Source organism: Xiphophorus couchianus, chromosome 12 (assembly GCF_001444195.1).
Source record: "Xiphophorus couchianus chromosome 12, X_couchianus-1.0, whole genome shotgun sequence".
Taxonomy (NCBI): Eukaryota; Metazoa; Chordata; class Actinopteri; order Cyprinodontiformes; family Poeciliidae; genus Xiphophorus; species Xiphophorus couchianus.
The window spans coordinates 139,250-158,127 of NC_040239.1; the positions used below are offsets into that span (position 1 = coordinate 139,250).

At 40.0% G+C, this 18,878-nt stretch overlaps 1 protein-coding gene and 2 long non-coding RNA genes across 4 annotated transcripts in view; 2 read left to right on the forward strand and 1 right to left on the reverse strand.

Annotated features, from left to right (window-relative positions):
* Window positions 1-2,048: 2,048 nt before the first annotated feature.
* Window positions 2,049-18,878, forward strand: part of LOC114155182 (uncharacterized) — a 30,784-nt gene continuing 13,954 nt past the window's right edge. The window contains exons 1-3 of the long non-coding RNA XR_003597686.1: window positions 2,049-2,247; window positions 14,356-14,357; window positions 15,981-15,992. This is a non-coding gene — a long non-coding RNA (uncharacterized LOC114155182). The remainder of the gene's footprint in view (window positions 2,248-14,355; window positions 14,358-15,980; window positions 15,993-18,878) is intronic.
* LOC114155184 (uncharacterized) lies at window positions 3,658-3,965 on the forward strand. The gene is made up of 2 exons (XR_003597688.1): window positions 3,658-3,750; window positions 3,794-3,965. It is a non-coding gene; the product is annotated as an uncharacterized LOC114155184 (long non-coding RNA).
* pias2 (protein inhibitor of activated STAT, 2) overlaps window positions 5,269-18,878 on the reverse strand; it is a 47,309-nt gene continuing 33,699 nt past the window's right edge. For both annotated transcript variants that reach the window (XM_028034948.1, XM_028034949.1), the window contains 3 exons: window positions 12,232-12,368; window positions 12,095-12,132; window positions 5,269-6,555 (listed from right to left, as the gene is read on the reverse strand). In XM_028034948.1, coding sequence (XP_027890749.1) covers window positions 6,343-6,555; window positions 12,095-12,132; window positions 12,232-12,368 — 388 coding nt within the window. In that variant the 3' untranslated portion in view covers window positions 5,269-6,342. The remainder of the gene's footprint in view (window positions 6,556-12,094; window positions 12,133-12,231; window positions 12,369-18,878) is intronic.

The window sequence follows — 18,878 nt, forward strand, 5'->3', positions numbered from 1 at the left end:
AACCAAAATTAGACCAAATTTATTTCTATAAAACTCAAGGAGCATTTGTGAGATCTGTGGCCAGATAGATAGAAGAGAGAGAGAAGACCACAGCATACATCTGTGGACAAAAACAAAGAAAACAAAATAGAATTTTTAAGAGAAGCATGTGTGTGTGTGGGGGGGGGGGGAGGGAGGTTATAATGTGGGGTTGAGGAGGGTAAACTAGTTTTTAGCTCCATATGTTATCTGCAAGGATAAGCATGTTGGATGGCTGGATGGATATATGGCTAGTGTTATAATGTCAATACCTAGTCAGAAACTGTTACTTTGATTCTTTCATGCATGTTTAAGGAATTCTTGAATCTGCTGTGAGACAGCCATTCTGGGGTACCTAAACACTTGCTCTGGCAAAGGACTCCATATTTCCACAAAGCTATAATCAGCAATATCGGTCTAAATTTTCCAAAACAAAATGTTAATCCTTCCTAGCAAATATTGAACAACTTGTTCTGAAAGTAGATGATACAATAATAATAATAATATTAATAAAGAAACTTGTGATTGTTAAATTCTAAATGGGGAGCATAATGGCAATTAATTCTCATCTTTTAACAAAGCTCTAGGTTAACATTGACCCACTGCAAAATTTTATAGATATTTCTGTGAGGATTATAAAGAACTACTCTATTTTTTAATTTTTTTATTTTTAAATCTTGTAATCTCCCACTTGCTATAAGATATGGTATCAAAATCTCAATTCCTAAATCTAATAAAGACTATGGAATAGAGATCTTTAATCCCAGGCCAGATCTTCAAATGGCGGCTGGTGTCCTGCAACTTCTATATGTGTCCATGCTTCAATACTCCTGAGTCAAATAATAAAGTCATTAACTGAACTCTGGAGAACCCGGCTGCATTCTGAGGAGGTAATTCAGTCATTTCATTCAGGTGTGTTGGACCAGGAATACTTCTAGAAGTTGCAGTATACTGGCTCGAGGCCTAAATTTGAGATCCCATCTCCTACAGTGACAGAAACAGAAGACCAATTACATAAACTCAAACTATAAACTGCTAACCTACATTTCTGCGACTCATGTCAAATATTATTTTAGATATGTTTTTGAAGAAAATTAATTGAGCAAAATGCAATAAATAATGAATGACTTTTAGAAGAATACACATGAGCAAACAACTAGGACTGTTAAACAAATTCATGCAAAAATTGAAATGTATATATTGTTGTGAAAGCCTTTTGGTTGGTAGAGTCTTATATTGATTCTATATGTAGGAATAGTTATTTTGCCCATCAAAATAGGTGGAAATTTTCCTTCCTCTTTAAAACTAAAAACTTAAACACATTTATTCAATCATAATATCAACAAAGTGTATAGAGAATAAAGCACTTGCATGCCATAAGTAATTGTTGTCATTTAGTTTGGTTAAGAATGGTTATTAAACTGGGAATACATGACTCCCTATAGATGTTCGTAGTTGACCCAGTAATGCATTCCTGAGCTCAGAGATTCAAACTGACGAAAAAGCCGATGGATTCTATCTGGTAAAATATCCTTTGCCATACTCCATGTTCTTTCAGCAAACTGTTGAAACAGCTTTTTGTAGTTTCACCACTATTTTATCAGCCATTGAAACAATTGTAAAAAGTTTGTTTTTTAGTCTGCAGCTCATATGACCAAACCAGCTAGGGAGATGAAAAGTTAAAACACCCAACGATTGTCTTGTACACAAGCTGCTAATTCCAAGATCACCATGTCTTCTTAAAAGATAGTCGCTCTCTGAGCATTTCTTAAAAATATAGTCAATCTTTTCAGCAAATGTGAGCTAAATGTCCAGGAATGAGCCAAAGTATTTGGACTAGTTTCAACAGGTTGGTCATCGAGTGAAACTGAACCCACTTTAAGGTCTTATAAGAAATTTCTCTTTTATGGTGCCAGTAAAGCCGGAATTAATAAGTAATAATAAACATTTTGTGGTATCCTGATTTAATGTTTTATTTGATAATTGTGTTACCACCCCCACGCCACTAGAGGCGATAGCAGACCCAAAAAGATGCAACTAAGGAACAGATTTAGAAGTACGCAGAGAGCTACGATTTTGGCCGATACCATTTCTTTAGTTTTTTGTCTGAAATGTTGATCAATGTAGCAAGAAAGTTTTTGAATTGGCAACAGTGGGGTGACTATTGTTAACTGTAAACGTGCAGACATGATCTGATGGGCTGGTCTATCAGTCAAACCTGTCTCACAGGTTAAAGTGGCAGATTTTTAGACCTTTGCTGAGGTGGATAAGATTAGCTTCACATGTAAAAACCAGTCAATCACCGATCTCCCAAAATTAAAGAAATCGGCGCCAATAAATCGGTGCATCCCTATTAACTACACAATTAGAAGATGTCTAAACAAAACCTTATTCCCTGGGAAAATACATAAAAATATAATTCTTTGCTAATTTAAATAAAGAACTCTTTATTTAAAACTCCCCATACAACCAAAGTCTAAATAAACACACTTTAAAATTTTAAGTGCAATTTACCTCTCCAAAGACCTGCTCAGAAATCACTATAATACTGATGACAATAAATGTTCATTCTGTGAAAGTGGCATAAAAACAACAAACCAGATCTTCTATGAATGCAATCAAATCAAAATATTTTTGGAATTGCTTAAAAAGGTGGATCAAACCGAAAACTGCACTTCCTGAATCTGTTTCTAGAGATATGGTAACTTTTGGAGTGTTATTGAAAAACAAGACAATAATATAATCTGATATTTTGTCTGGCAATATTTTTTATTCATAAACAAAGAGTGCTAAGATTATCCCCAGTTTTTAACTTTTTTTATTATCTGAATTCCAGTTATATTTGAAATCTCTGAAATGTATTGAAACATATGAAAAATTAATGACTGAAAAATTAATGGAATTGCCCACCAATGCATGTTGGCACTAAAATATGAATCCTCTTGTTGTAGTTTATTTTTTTAGGCATTTGTTTTCCCTTTCTTAAGTCTGCCTCTGCTACACCTACTATAGAGTTACACTATTTATTTGAAATAACAAAACAAAAAAAATCATGTCCACAAAACCAGACTGTTCCAATTCTAGACGAGCAGGATTCTGTCACAAAATGGTCATTGCATCTTTATTTCTTACTTGATTTTTATAAAATATGGCGCAAGTGAAAGTTGTGCAAACTGCTGATGTATTGACATGAAGGATATGTATTCTCCCTATAAATCTATAAACAGTTTTGTTTATAGATGTGGACAAGATGCAAGAGAGGACTAAGCAAATTTCTCTTTAATATTGGTTAATAATTAAAAATAAATTAGTTTGTTAAAATGTAACAAACCATGGCTCCTATACTTTATGAAATATTTTATCCTGTTTGATGATTGTTATGGATATCGCCACATTCTACAAACAAACGAGGCAATTAGTGCAGTTTTTGTCGTTTATTAAAGGTTTAAAAATTACAGCGGTTTCAGTGCGCCACAGCAAAGGGATAATCAGATGTAAAATAACTTTAAACCATTTGCTTTTGCTTTTCCTCGCTCTCTGTGTCAGCTTTACTCTACACACAGACCTGTTGCCATGGCAAGAGACACAAAACCTCATCTAAACCCGCAGAGCAGAGAGTAATATATTGATTCTAATGTCCTGTGCTGCAGTTAGTTTCCTGCTGTTGGAGCGCTCTCCGATCCACTTGCAGCTGAAGCCAAATCTTCTTCAACTGAAAAAGTTCAGTTGAAGGTCTGGGTTCAACCCAGACCTTCAACTGAACTTTTTTAGGAAGACCAGTTTTCGCTTTTTTAGTCCGCATTAGAGTTTGATTGCGCGTTCACACCTCCCCAAATGAATCAGACTTTCTAGATAAAAGAAGTAGAGTTTGATTAAAGCGGACTCAAACAGTCCGCTTGATGAAAGTCTAGTGTATGAATGCTCACACTAGAGAAGGAAGAACAAACTAATTAAGCTAGAATCATGAGAACTGAACTAAAGTAAAATGGAAACAAGCCTGATTTAATCAAAAACACTAAGATACACAGAATAATAATGAAACTAGAAATCAATAAATCAAAACTCAAAATGCATTGTTCAATAAGTAAAGTTTAACTGTATAATCTAATGAAGAAGGGCCAACCTAATGAGTCCTAAAGCTCATCCTACCTGCTGCATTAACTTGTTACATGAGATTCATCACAAAAAATGGCTTGAGAACATTCTGCTCAATGTATTTGGATACCTGCACTACATAGCAATGTTGCGTTTGAATGATTTTTTTTTTTTCATGTATTTACCAGCCACTGCTTTGCCTCTTTCCCCTGTTTGCCATCTCCCTGTTAGAGATTGGAGTTTTGTCAACATATACTTAACATTAAAAGGCTAACATCCAGTTATACTACGTTACATATATGCAGGTGCACATTTTCTGCTCTACCAATATAATTTTGGTTTGTTCTTGGTTATTCACAACCCCAGCATTACAAAACAAGTACATGCAAAAACTTTGAAACATATACTCAATGCTTTTACTGAACTTTTTAATCAAAGCATATAAACAAACTTATTAAAAATAAGTTTCCGGGGCGTGCCGTGGTGGCGTAGGGCGTAGCGCGACCCGTATTTGGAGGCCTTGAGTCCTCGACGCGGCCGTCGCAGGTTCGACTCCTGAACCCGACGACATTTGCCGCATGTCTTCCCCCCTCTCCTTCCCCGTTTCCTGTCAGCCTACTATCATATAAGGGACACTAGAGCCCACAAAAGACCCCCTGGAGGGGTAAAAAACAAAAATAAGTTTCCAAACTGAAAATTAGATTTGCAAAAAAACTTGGAACTTTAATATACCATATGCATTCTCAAAGAAAGTGTATGCAAGAGATACCGTGCAAATTTATTTGAGTAGCTCTTGGCAAAAGGTTTTACTATTTCCTCAATGTGCATTTTTGATAAGTGGGATGTGATTTGTAGAACTCAGTGGCAGAAATTATTAGCAAAAAACATGGTATTTATTTGCTCCATCATCTGGTTTTAAGCTTTCAAAGTGTGTTGATGACTATTACAAGGTTTTCAGTCTTAATGTACTGTTTAACATTTCAGTGGTTTTATTGATTTGAGCATGTTGGAAGATGTCCTGTGACTAAACCTATAAAACATTTTCAATTTAAACATGTTACCATTATAAATGTTGAAGGTTTCCTTTTAAAAATAATTTTAAAAGCCTTACATACTGTTCGACAAGGCAAGGTTTAGAACTGCAGATAACCAAAATAAGACACAAATAATTATTTATGAAAACTAGACAATTCTTAAGAACTTTTAAGTCTGGTTCAATTGTCATAAAGAAGTATGGCTCAGTGATTAAGTAATTTCATGCAATCTGTCTCAAGGTTAGGTTACACAACTGCAGAAAGATTCTTGCAGAAGAAACATTTCCCTGATGTAAAATCTTCAGGTTTCAGCTCTATTAGTTCTGTCTCTTCCTGATTTTCTGACTTAAACATTTGGCTGACAGTGATTAAGTAAATAAAACATCTTAAATAAAAAAAGTTACAGGTAGTTATAGTAAGAGAAATTCTGAAAGTCTAACAGTAATTTCTGATACAATACTTGCTTTTTAATTTTTATTGTACTACCTAGCAACACAAAGCCAATTTCAACATGTTAATTCATTCAGACAAACACACATTTCTAACAAAATTATGTCATACAAATCTTCCACGTCATTTACTAACTGCAATCAGGATTTTGAGTACACACATTGCTGTGCAGAAATTCTAGAAAGGATTAAGAACACAGCTCACATTTAGAATCTTTGAAGTTTTAATGGGACTGGTTTAATGTCGCAAAAATATTATCTGAAAATGAAATATTCTTACATATAGCTCTTCAAGTGACCATTTCCAGTTAACTAAACTCAAACAGATATAGATAATATCTCGCAACTGATAACATATATGAGCTGCAAGATGGTCATTTTACCACATACCAAGTTTTTGTATAATTTAAAACATTTATTTTGCACTCGTTTTTCTTGCTTAGGTTAGGTCCACTCACTCTACTTCCTTCTAACGGGAGCTTCTTCATTCTCAGGAGGTCTCTCCACTCAGAGGGAATCTTTGTGCACTTTCCATGTGCACAGAGTAATTGAACATTTAAAATGGCAAACTAAACCATGTGACAAAAAAAATGTAAGGTAAGGTTTTGCTCTCTTTCCATTTAACTCATCCAGTAAAAATAGCACTAGACAATGGCAAGATCAAATGCTTAGGAATCTGAAAACTATTTACCATTTACCACAGAAAACCTTTAAAATAGGCATTGAAAGGTGTAGAGGAATGTGGCTCAGTCCAATGAAATAATATCCGACAGGCTACCTCCAGTCACTTCTCCAGTGGAACCTCCTGTGACGACTGGTGTACTGTGGATGGAGGTGGCAGTATGACCACTGGCATTAAAGTTGCTGCTGGAGGTAGAGGTTACCAAACCAGAGCTAGTGCTGGGTATGCTGTGCAGGCTGCCTGAAAGGTTTTCCAAAAACATTTGGGGCCTGTAATGCTGATCAATAGAAGAAAAACACAAGTTGAGTTCCCTTAAAATCTCTTTAGCACAGATTTGCAGAATAGTATATCTTAAGAATTTCATATGACCCTGAGCTATTAATGTAATAATCGTTTAATGCTATTCTAGTATCACACCTGTTCGATCACTTTGAAAAAGATTTTTTGGTGAATATTACAAAAATGCAACTTAGGTGAATATCTTTCATAATCTGTTCAAGTGGATATCATAATTTTTGGTTGACTATTTTTCCTGATAAAAATCTTAAAATAGGGAAGAAATTAAAATTCTACTTCCATTCATATTAATGGATCCTAAATAGGTTGTAATTACAGCTTAAAAATGCAAAAACATAAACAGATTCAGGAGACAAAACATGGCAGCACAGTATGAAAAACTGAATGGCTCATCAGATCATTACGAGTTTGAAACCATTAGTCTTAAGCAGCTAAAATAGAAGCGGTGCGTTTTAATAAGTTTAGACTTCTACCCACTCCTTTGAATGTTTATTGTTTGCATTGATGGAATTTTAATTGTAACTTAGCGCGTTCAATAAAATACAAAAAAAAAAATAAAAATAAATTCTGGCTTTCATGTCACTTCATTTTATATGTTCTACTTTTCAAAAGCCTAGAGAGTTAAGTCAAAAAGCTTTCTGTCCATTGAAACTGGCAGGACTGTTGATTTGCAAAAGTAGCTCCTCTTGTACTGAACAATCTCTGCAAAGTTTGGACAGAGTAATACAGTCTTCATATTTAAAAAAAAAAAATCGTGATGGTGTGAAAACAAAAAAAATCAAGTGGAAGACTCAGAAAAAATTACCCTTCTCTGAGCCATTGTGTCTGTAAGAGATAGCTTAAAGACCAAAAAATGTCTTCACAGGTTATGTCTTCATCACATTACAAATACATCAATTTCGACCGTGGAAAGGATCCCCAAGCAAAGGGAATTTGAAAAGTAGAAAAAAGTAACATTTGCGGATGTCCATCATCCATCCATCTTCTTCCGCTTGTCCGAGGTCGGGTCGCGGGGGTAGCAGCTTCAGAAGGGAGGCCCAGACTTCCCTCTCCCCGGCCACTTCTTCCAGCTCTTCCGGGGGAATCCCGAGGCGTTCCCAGGCCAGCCGAGAGACATAGTCTCTCCAGCGTGTCCTGGGTCTTCCCCGGGGCCTCCTCCCGGTGGGACGTGCCCGGAACACCTCACCAGGGAGGCGTCCAGGAGGCATCCTGACCAGATGCCCGAGCCACCTCAACTGGCTCCTCTCGATGTGAAGGAGCAGCGGCTCTACTCTGAGTCCCTCCCAGATGACTGAGCTTCTCACCCTATCTCTAAGGGAGAGCCCAGCCACCCTACGGAGAAAACCCATTTCAGCCGCTTGTATCCACGATCTCGTTTTTGGGCCACCCTGCATGTTCATCTGATGTAAATCCCATTTAAAACATTAAATGATGAATGATGACCTAATATAATGAGACATGGATCAACATTACCAAACAGTTGATGGGAAATATAGCTTGTCTAAAAACAAAAACAGTGAACTTTTCCAAACTGAGTCCTTTTAAAAAAAGGTTTTCTATCTAAAAAAAAAACCTATCAGATTGTATCGACCTCTCCATGGGCAGCCACCTTATCATGGTGAAGGGTTTTGATTGCCCAGTGTGTTTTAGTGGACTTGGAGAAGACGTTCAACCGTGTCCCTTTGGGAGCCCTGTTCTCCAGAAATATGGGGTTCCGGGCCCTTTGACATGGTCATTCCCCATACATTGGTATAACCTTGTCAGAGTCTGATTTGCATTACCGGCAGTAAGTCGGGCTCGTTTTCAGTAAGAGTTCAACTCCCCCAGGGCTGCCCTTTGTCACAATTCTGTTCATTACTTTCATGGACAGTATTTCTAGGCGCAGCCAAGGTGTGGAAGGGATTTGTTTTGGATCACATCTCTGCTTTTTGTGGGTGATGTGGTCCTATTGGCTTCATCAGGTCATGACCTACACATTTCACTACAGCGATTTGCAGCCGAGAGTGAAGCGTCCGAGGCACCCTTTTGCAGTCCTGAGCCGGAAAAGGGTAGAGTGCCTTCTCCGGCTCAAGGGGCATGTCCTGCCCGAAGTGGAAGAGTTTAAGTATCTCAGGATCTTGTTCACGAAAGAGCACAGCATCTGCAGTGAAGCAGGCGCTTCACTGATCAGACTGGCTTTATGCCAGGTAAGCATATGTTTTTTAACCTGCGGCGTCTTTTCAATATATTATATTCAAATCATTCAAATGATTCCATTGTTATTTCGCTAGATGCACAACGTGCATTTGATCAAGTAGAATGGCCTTATATGATGTTTGTTCTCAAAAAATTGCTTTTGGACCCCTGTTTACAGAATGGATTGAAATAATTTATTCACACCCAACTGCTTCCATCATTACTAATCAGAATATCTCCTGTCCCTTTGCTATTCATCGTGGTACACGTCAAGGCTGCCCCCTCTCCCCATTTCTCTTCTCAGTCATTATTGAACCTCTGGCCGCTAGCATTAGGCAGAACCCTTTAATTTCCCCTATTGAGATGTTTAATTGTAAGCATCATATTTCGCTGTATGCTGACGATATACTTTTGTATGTCTCTAACCCACGGAAATCGCTGTCTCCTCTTTTGAAGATGATCAACAGTTTCGGCAGTTTCTCTGGTTTTTCTATTAATTGGGACAAAAGTGAACTAATGCCACTTACCACAGAGGCTGATTTGGCATATTTGAGGTCCACATCATTTAAGATAGCTTATGATTCCTTTACATATTTGGGTGTGTTGGTAACAAAAAAACAGAACATCTTTTACGGCTGAACTGGCAGAGTAAAATTCTTCAACTCAAGCAGAATATCAATTTCTGGAAAACTCTCCCACTATCTATGGCCGGGAGGATTAACGCCATTAAAATGGTGGTGTTACCGCGATTTCTTCATTTATTTCAATCTGTCCCATGTTTTATTGGTGTATCCTACTTCAGACAATTAGATTCTATTATTATTCCTTTTATTTGGGGCTATAAGAGTCAGAATTTCCAAAAAACACTTATGTAAACCAGGAATGGAGGGTGGGTTCTCCTTACCAGACTTCAAGCATTATTACTGGGCTTGCTATTTATACATCCTGGCATGGTGGAGGAAGGGCCCACTCTCATCTGATGTGACCTGTCCTACCTGGTTATCTTTAGAGCGTCTGCACTGTTGTAATTCGTCTCTAACCGCCCTCCTTAACAGCCCCATTGAAGTCAGTAAAACACTCTATACCAATAGTTTTGTCATTGGCAATACTATCAGAATCTGGAAACGGATACAAACATTTATAAAAGCTCGAGAGGTTTACTTTGACACTCCGATCTGTGAAAATCACTCCTTTGCACCAGGTCTCAGTGACGCCGTCTTTCGGGCGTGGAGAATGAAGGGCATCAGTGTGATTGGTGACCTATACATTAGTGGAACTTTTGCATTTTTTGCACAGTTATGTTCCGAGTATAATCTTCCTCCATCAAGTTTTTTCCGTTATCTGCAGGTTCGGGACCATGTTAGGAAAAATGTATCGGATGTTGGAACTTTAATGAAACATGATACCCTGGAAGAAATAAATAAATTTGATCCTGTCAATTGGGGGGCAGTGTCACACTTTTATAGGATCTTTAATGGTATGCGTGTAGATACAACCAGGATTAAGAAGGCATGGGAGGATGAGATAGGGCAACAGCTATCTGAAGAACTGTGGGAGGAGGGTTTGAAAAGTATACAAGAATGTTCTGTCAACGCCAGACACAATCTCATACAGTTCAAAACTATACTTAGGCTCCATTATTCGAGGGAGAAGCTGAGCACTTTCTTTACTAGTGTGTCTCCAATTTGTAATTGTTGTCGGACTGCTATTGGTAACTTGACACACTCCTTCTGGTCATGTGTTCAGCTTCACTCATTCTGGAAGAAAATTTTTTATTTTTTTTCAACAGCTTTTGGGAAAAAATGGGATCCAGAACCTCTTATTGCCATCATCAGGGTCTCCAGTGCTTTGCGACCAGCCACTAAAAATGAGAAAATGGCGGTTTTGTTTGGTACGGTGATTGCTAAAAGGTTGATTTTGAGATTTTGGAAAAAGGACTCCGTGCCCACATTTGATTTGTGGTTGGGAGAACTAGCAAATACTCTGCATCTGGAAAGACTGAGATATCACAACGAAGATAAAGTCAGTGTGTTTGAGAAAATATGGGACCCTGTACTAAAATTCCTTCAATGAAAAAGTGTCTATTTCAGACCTGTCACTGCTTAATACCCTGTATAACTGTCCTTTTTTTTTTGTTTACGCTTGTGGAAAGGTTTGGATCAATTCGTGATGTTTTTGCCATGTTGTCTTGACGGTGTAAGTGTTTTATGATGTGCCGTTTTGTGCGGGTAAGGGATGGGTGGGGATTTGATCTGTTATGTTAATTTAGGTATGTTCATGTATGCAAAATTTAATAAAAAAAAAAAACAAAAAAAAAAACTGAACCTCTCGGTTTACCGCGTGATCTACGTTCCTACCCTCATCTACCCTCACCCTACCCTCTGTAGGGTGTCTGGGCTCTCCCTTAGAGATAGAGTGAGAAGCTCGGTCATCCAGGAGGGACTTAAGAGTAGAGCCGCTGCTCCTTCACATCGAGAGGGGCCAGTTTACTTGGCTTGGGCAGGATGCGTCCTGGGTGCCTCCCTAATGAGGTTTTTCAGTGCACTCCCAATGGGAGGAGGCCCTGGGGAAGATCAGGACACACTGGGTCTTCCCCTGTGTGTCCTGGGCTGGCTTGTCAACGCCTTGGGAGTCCCTCGGAGGAGTTGGAACAAGTAGTTGGGGAGAGGGAAGTCTGGGCCTCCCTTCTTAAGCCTCCCTTCTTAAGCTGCTACCTCTGCGACCCGACCCGACCCTGGATAAGCGGAAGAAGATGGATGGATCGATGGATGGAGATTGTATCGAGTCATTTCACCAGCAGCATTCACTCCTCGTGGATAAACATGTGGCCACAGTGAACAATCGCATTGTGTCACTGACTTTCCAGTAATCTCTCATGCTGAGCATGCATTTAGAGACAACTAGTATGAAAACTCCTCTTTAAACAGGAAGAAATCTCCAGCAGAACATGGCTTTGTGTGACTGGCCATCTGCCACGACCGACTAGTGTTTGAGAAAGGGCATACACACAAAAACGAAACAAAAGTGCTAATCTAGGAGTACATCAAACATTTTTATTAAATTGTCTGCTGTATTTGTTTTGTCTGTTAGTCCTGTATCCTTTTGCATTTTGAAGACCCATTTACGATATTATGATCCAGCTGTAGGAAAAGACAATACTTCTGACTTAGCCTGGTTTTAAGATTTTGATTGGGAGTGCTTTAGTAATTTTATAGTAGAATCTTTAGGCCTAGCTTTTAGCTTTGATTTTTCACTTAATTTTCCAGATTTATATTTTTTATCAAAGCCTGGACATGACAAATTAATAGACACTATCTGATGAAAAAAAAACCCACTAAGCTTACCTGAGGATCTGTTGGGATTAATGAAAACAAATCCAGACCTGTAAGTACGAAGCAACACAAAGTTAATGGTACTAGTAGTTAGGGACTGTGCAAATATCTAACCTAATTGCAAAGTTGGGTACATTTTACTAACTTACTTTGCAATTCAGTAGGAATGGCGCCTAGGGTAGATGGGCGGAAAGGAACTGCATACTCTGCAATCGCTGAGGTAAGGTATGACTGTTCCAGGCCTGGAACATTCGGCATACGAAGAGAGGGCTGGTACGTCAACACGCTGACAGAAAACAGAAAATGGGAACCACTCAGGATCACAGTCAACACATCACATACTTAGTGCTGATATATTTTTAGAGCTGTGAATTCAAGATTTCTTCTTTTTATTAAAAGATAGAAAAAAAATTGGAAAAAGAGCAAAATAGAAAAATATGAGGAGGAAACCACCCAGTTTCCCCCCCAGTGTATTATTTGCTTGCACCATATTTTTAATAAGCCGAACTGCAAGCCTCTCTGTGGTGCATTTTACTGGCAGGGCAAGAAAGATGGGTTTATAGATTTTATAGTTGATGCATTGAACTGGGAGCGTGCCTCTGCGTGTTGGCCGCTGTAGCGGCTTGATCTCTTATGTTTACCTTGCCAAGGATTGTGTGTGTCTGTTTTCACTCAAACTGGACACAGGCTAACCTGTATGGACATTTATATCAATCTGTGAGAACTCATGTTTCTTTGGGGAATTCGTCAAGGTATGAGTCAAGATTAAAAGCCACACAAGCCTATGCTAGGACAACTCGTCTCTTAAAGCTGGGACAACCAAAACAGTCTCTGTGGCGCTTATTAAAAACTCAATAGGCATGAAATGGAAAAGCTATTAAAGTCACATAAATTAAATCTCCCTGTTTGTCCCTCTGTATCCAGCAGAGAGATGCAGTGCAACAGATTTAACTCATACAGGGCCGGTCCAAGGTTGTATGAGGTCTTGAGAGCTGAGAAAATCACCACCACTAACAGCATTTCAACATGGACTTAATGAAATCTGGGACGAAATGGCAAATTTGGAGGAAACCAAAGAAGAGTTATTTAGGGATACCAAATTTTGACTAACTTTTGAAATGTCATGAATACATTCTCTGTAAACAGGTGTCTGATCACTATCACTGTTAAGTTCTGTTAGGTTTAATTTACTGTGCGATCCCCACTTGAAAAGGATAGGTCTCTACTGTGAAACATAACTGGATTTCACTCATGGAGTCTTCATTTTAGTTAGTCCATCTTTATTTTCATAATTTTTGTAGTCCAACCACATAGCCAACCACATAGGTGAAAAACCTCAAAACAAACAGAAACACATCTATTACAATCTGAAATTAACAAGATAAATACATTGTGAAATTAACAAGATAAAATCCCACCCCTTTAAACCATCTAATCCTAAAGTATAATAAATAACAAATGTTTTATAATAAAATTCAATGCCAATAAATAAATTAGCATATTTAACAACATTTAACTTCATAGTCAAACATCCTAACCAACACTTTTCTTTTCATTTTCTACTTCAATAAACACCAAGTGTATTGTCTTTTTTTCTTTTTTCTTTTCAATAATATTAACTCTCAAACAATCAATCCAAGTCCATGTTTATGAGCAACAGTATTGTAAGCTTACCGGCTGTCCTTCACAGTTTTTTAGAAATTTTTGCACAGTTTCAATTTACATGCTACCAGGATTGTTTGCTTTCATGCTGTGGCACTTCAAAACCAGGAGTGACAGGTCAGTCACCCCTTAAGCACCTACACTCTGATTGGTAGGAGATTGAATCCACCTGGTTCTCATCACTCCAGCAGAGAAGAAAGACGCAGCAGAGGAGTTTGGCAGAGGGGAGTGGCTTGCTGGCAGTTTGTCAGAACACTCACTCTTCTGCTGTGCCACAGGTCAAAACTGTTGGACTCAAGGCCTGGGACAAAATCCTGGTTTCTTGTAGAGGTGTCAGGAGTGAGGAGCAGAGCCCATTTCCTATGTTCCAGATTCCCTGCCACACTCTGTGTGGTTTTGAGTAGAGATGAGAATGTAATCACTCCCACAAATAACGTGCATTTGTGAGAGTGGTAGCATAGCCAAGCCACCTCTGTCAACAGGGAGCTGTAAGATTTTGATTTACTGTCGTGGTCTCTTGCCATGCCAAGTGAATCTAGTGAATGTTTTTTCTATAACAGAAGTAACTTTTTGGATAGCCAAAGGGGTAACATTTGGAGAGGATATAAAAGCAGTGGGAAAATGTTTATTTTAATTCAGCTTGTGCTCCCCATAAATAATAAGGGAAGGTTATGCCATCTCTCTAAATCCCTCTTAATTTTTCTAAATATTGGAGTGAAGTTAAGCTTCCATAGCTCTGAGAGGTTAAGTGAGACATTAATTCCAAGGTAAGTGAAGCCATGTCAGGAACATTTCAGGGAACAACTAGAGGGTAGGTCTTGCACAGTAGCAATACCTAATGGTATAGCTTCTGATTTATCAAAATTAATTTTATAACCTGAGAAGGAACCAAACTCGTGAACAGTGGACAAGATAGTTGGTATTGCAATATAAGGTTTCGTTACAAATAGCAGAATATCATCTGCGTATAACGCTATTTTATGGACCTTTCTGCAATCACCATACCATGCACATCTTGTTGTGATCCAATAACCTTCGGTAGGGGCTCAAGCGCAAGAGCAAATAGAAGTGGGTACAGGGGACAACCCTGTCGAGTTCCCCTATGTATAATAAAAGGTGGGGATTGAACACCATTAGTGACACAGGCTCATGGGAAATTGTAAAGAATCTTGATCCATTTCAGAAAATCACCCCTTCTCCCGAATTTCTCCAATTCATTAAATAAGTACTTCTGCGCAATCCTATCAAATGCCTCTTCAGCATCTAAGGATACAGCAAAGTCTATACAATTTGTTTGGCTTGAATACTGAATTACATTAAGTAATCTTCTCATATTTGTAAAGGAGAAACGGTTTTGTATGAATCCAGTTTGATCTAGGTTTATTAGAAAAGTCAAAAGCTTCTCCAGTCTTGTTACAAGCTGATACGTTTAAATTAATTACAAATATAAATACTCTATGTCTGTTTGCTTCTGGAATGTGTGCCTTGTGAGAGATGCTTGCAGGAAGACATTTAAGCGTGTCAAATTGGGAGCTGATACCAGATGGTCTGCTGCAAGAGTGATAACTTCATTGAACTTCTGGCTGTGGGAATGCGGCCGTATTATTTACCGAGGGAGTAAATAATACATCCGCCATTTTGATCGCTGTTTACATTCCCCCATCAGCTGATGCAGCGGTGGCCTGTGACGTCATCAGCGCTACTGCAGCCAAACTACAGACTAAAAACTCGGACGCCTTCATGGTCATCACAGGTGACTTCAACCATGCCTCATTGGACAAAACTCTAAACAACTTCCAGCAGTATGTTGACTGTCCCACCAGGGAAAACAAAATGCTGGATCTCCTGTATGCTAATGCCAAAGATGCATACAGCGCCACAGCCCTGCCCCCTCTTGGCAGGTCGGACCACATCTTGGTAAGGATGACTCCCAAGTATGTCCCCTTAGTGAGCAGGCAGCCTGTGCGCATCAGGACGGTGAGGAGGTGGACACAGGAGGCAGCTGAGGCACTGCAGGACTGCTTTGGGTCGACAGACTGGGATGTGCTCTGTGGACCTCATGGGGAGGACATCGACAACATGTCTGACTGCATCACAGAATACATCAGATTCTGTGAGGACACTGTCATGCCAGCCAGGACCATGCGCTGCTTCTCCAACAATAAACCCTGGATTACCAGCGACCTGAAGTGACCTAAACAAAAAGAAGATGGCTTTCAGGTCAGGAGATAAGGAGGAGCAGAGGAGAGTCCAGCGTGAACTCAGAGAGACACTGAGGACATGCAAGGACAACTACAGGAGGAAGCTTGAGTCCAAACTCGAGCAGAACAGTGTGAGAGATGTGTGGAAAGGAATGAAGAACATCGCTGGAATGAAGGGGAAGGACACACAGATGTCTGGGGGCTGGGATAGAGAAAACCAGTTCAACCAGTTTTTCAGCTTCAGCTCACCTCCTGCTACTCCCATACCACCACCATCCCCCCCACACATCCACACTGCCCCAAGTCGTTCAATCCACCTACCGGCACTCTCCTGCACATCACCTCTCCTTCAGCCCCCCATCCCCTCCTCCCCAATCTCCACTGCAGACAACAACACCTACCCCCAGCTAACGGTGACTACAGGCCAGATTGAGAGACAGTTGGAGCGATTACACCAGGGGAAGGCTGCAGGACCTGACGGCATTACAACACGGATCTTGAAGACCTGCTCCATCCAGTTGGCCCCGGTACTAGCACACATGTACAACCTCAGCTTGAGGCTGGAGAGAGTCCCGCTGCAGTGGAAGACATCACATGTGGTTCCTGTTCCCAAGAAGCCAAGGCCAGCCGACCCAGAGGACTACAGACCAGTCGCTCTCACATCTCATGTGATGAAGGTCATGGAGAGACTGGTCCTGGCCCTGCTGAGGCCTCAGGTGAGGACGTTTCTAGACCCCCTGCAATTTGCCTACCAGCCCCACTTAGGAGTTGACGATGCCGTCATCTTCCTGCTCCAACGAGCACTGTTGCACCTGGATGGTGGAGGAGACACTGTGAGAATCACATTCTTTGATTTCTCCAGTGCCTTCAACACCACCCAGCCTCTGCTGCTGGGTGAGAAGCTGCGGAGGATGGGTGTCAACGACTCAGTAATCTCCTGGGTGACTGACTACTTGACAGGCAGGCCACAGTTTATCCGTCTGGGCAGTGTCCTGTCTGATGTGGTGGTCAGTGACGTAGGAGCTCCACAGGGAACTGTGCTTTCTCCCTTTCTCTTCACCTTGTACACCACTGATTTCCAGTACAACTCTGAATCATGTCACCTACAGAAGTTTTCTGATGACTCAGCGGTTGTCGGGTGTATAGGGGATGGAGGGGAGGGGGAGTACAGGACACTGGTGGACAGATTTGTGGAGTGGTCTGACCAGAATCACCTGAGGCTCAACATTAGTAAGACCAGAGAGATGGTGATTGACTTCAGAAGGAAGAAGATACCTTCATGGTCACTAAAGATCAAAGGGGAAGTGGTGGAAGAGGTGGAGGATTACAAATACCTGGGAGTTGTAATTGGCAACAGACTGGACTGGGCATCTAACACTGACGCTGTGTGCAGGAAGGGGATGAGCAGACTCTATTTTAAGGAAGCTGAGATCCTTCAATGTGTGCAGCAAGATGTTGGAGACCTTTTATCACAGTGTTGTTGCCGGTGCCATCTTCTTTGCTGATGTGTGTTGGGGAAGCAGCATCAGAGCCAGCGACTCTTATAGACTAGACAAAATCATCAGGAAAGCTGGCTCTGTACTGGGACTAAGACTGGAGTCCCTGGAAACTGTGGTGGAGAGGAGGACACTGAAGAAGGTTCTGTCTATTATGGACAATAAACAGCACCCTCTCCACAACATAGTGGACAGACAGCGGAGCACCTTCTCACATAGGCTGCTCCAGCTCTGCTGTCGTGGGGACAGATACAGGAAATCCTTCCTGCCACATGCCATCTCACTGTACAATAAAAGCTAAATCATTGTTCTGCACTAATCAGTTCAATTTCGCACAACTGCACTGTGGCACACTTGCTGTACATATATTTACATATACATTCTGTTCTGCATTTTGAATCCTTGCAAGGTCTGCTCTAAGCTGCTTTTTATATTGACAGCATGTTATATTTTATTCTTATTTTATCTTGTCTACATTGCTACTCAGTGGGGTTGTTGTGTGTCTTGTCTCTATGCTGCTGTAACTGCGAAATAATTTCCCTGCTGGGATGAATAAAGTAATTCTATTCTATTCTATAACTGACGTGGCAGAATAAACAAGGATGATTAAGGGTTAAAATTTATGAACCAGAGACAGAGGAACTGTACATGAGACCACGGATGCACAAGACACCTCATTGTTCTGTGAGTTCATTAGTTCCTACATTATTGCTACAGAAGGAAACAAACAGGAACTGAACTCTGAACTTTGCACTCTACATTACGGTAGCTTGTAGGTGCAACACACCTGTGACTCTAAAGAACAGAAGAAGCAGCTATGCTATGTGATTAACTCAAGATAATTTAATAGGCTATGTAACTAGGACCCCCCTAAGGAAATAAGAAGAAAGGGTCTGGGAGGAGCTGCTTCAGAGTGGGTAGGAGATTGTAACTGAGGCATGCTCCTGTCCGTTCTCCTTGCAAGTTAATCTAAAACTCACTTGTCTCTCTCTTCTTTTTCAGTTAAAGAATGCTTAGGTAGATGAACCTGACACAAGCAGTTTTGAGAGCAATTTGCCATCTACTCCCAATAAGGCTAATAGGTCAGTTTGAGCTACAGATGTCTGGTGGTTTGTCTTTCTTAAGAATGACAACCTCATTCTTAAGGATGAGGTTGATGTTCGCCAGGTTTAGTGTTGGTGGCAAATCTCTGTGCCTAAACAAGTGTGTAAACATGCCAATAAGTGGTCCTATCACCAGGTGGCTCAGTTTCGTATAGAATTTTGGACAGAAGCCGTCCAGAAGGTCCAGGAGCTTTGACTTCTTTCTGAGAATTTGTAGCGCCTAAAATGTCTTGTTGTTCCTCTGACAGGTGTGGGAGAGTCACTCCATTTAAGAATATTATTATTTTAGCATTAGATAAATTGCATTCAGACGAATACAGGTTTTGGTAGAATT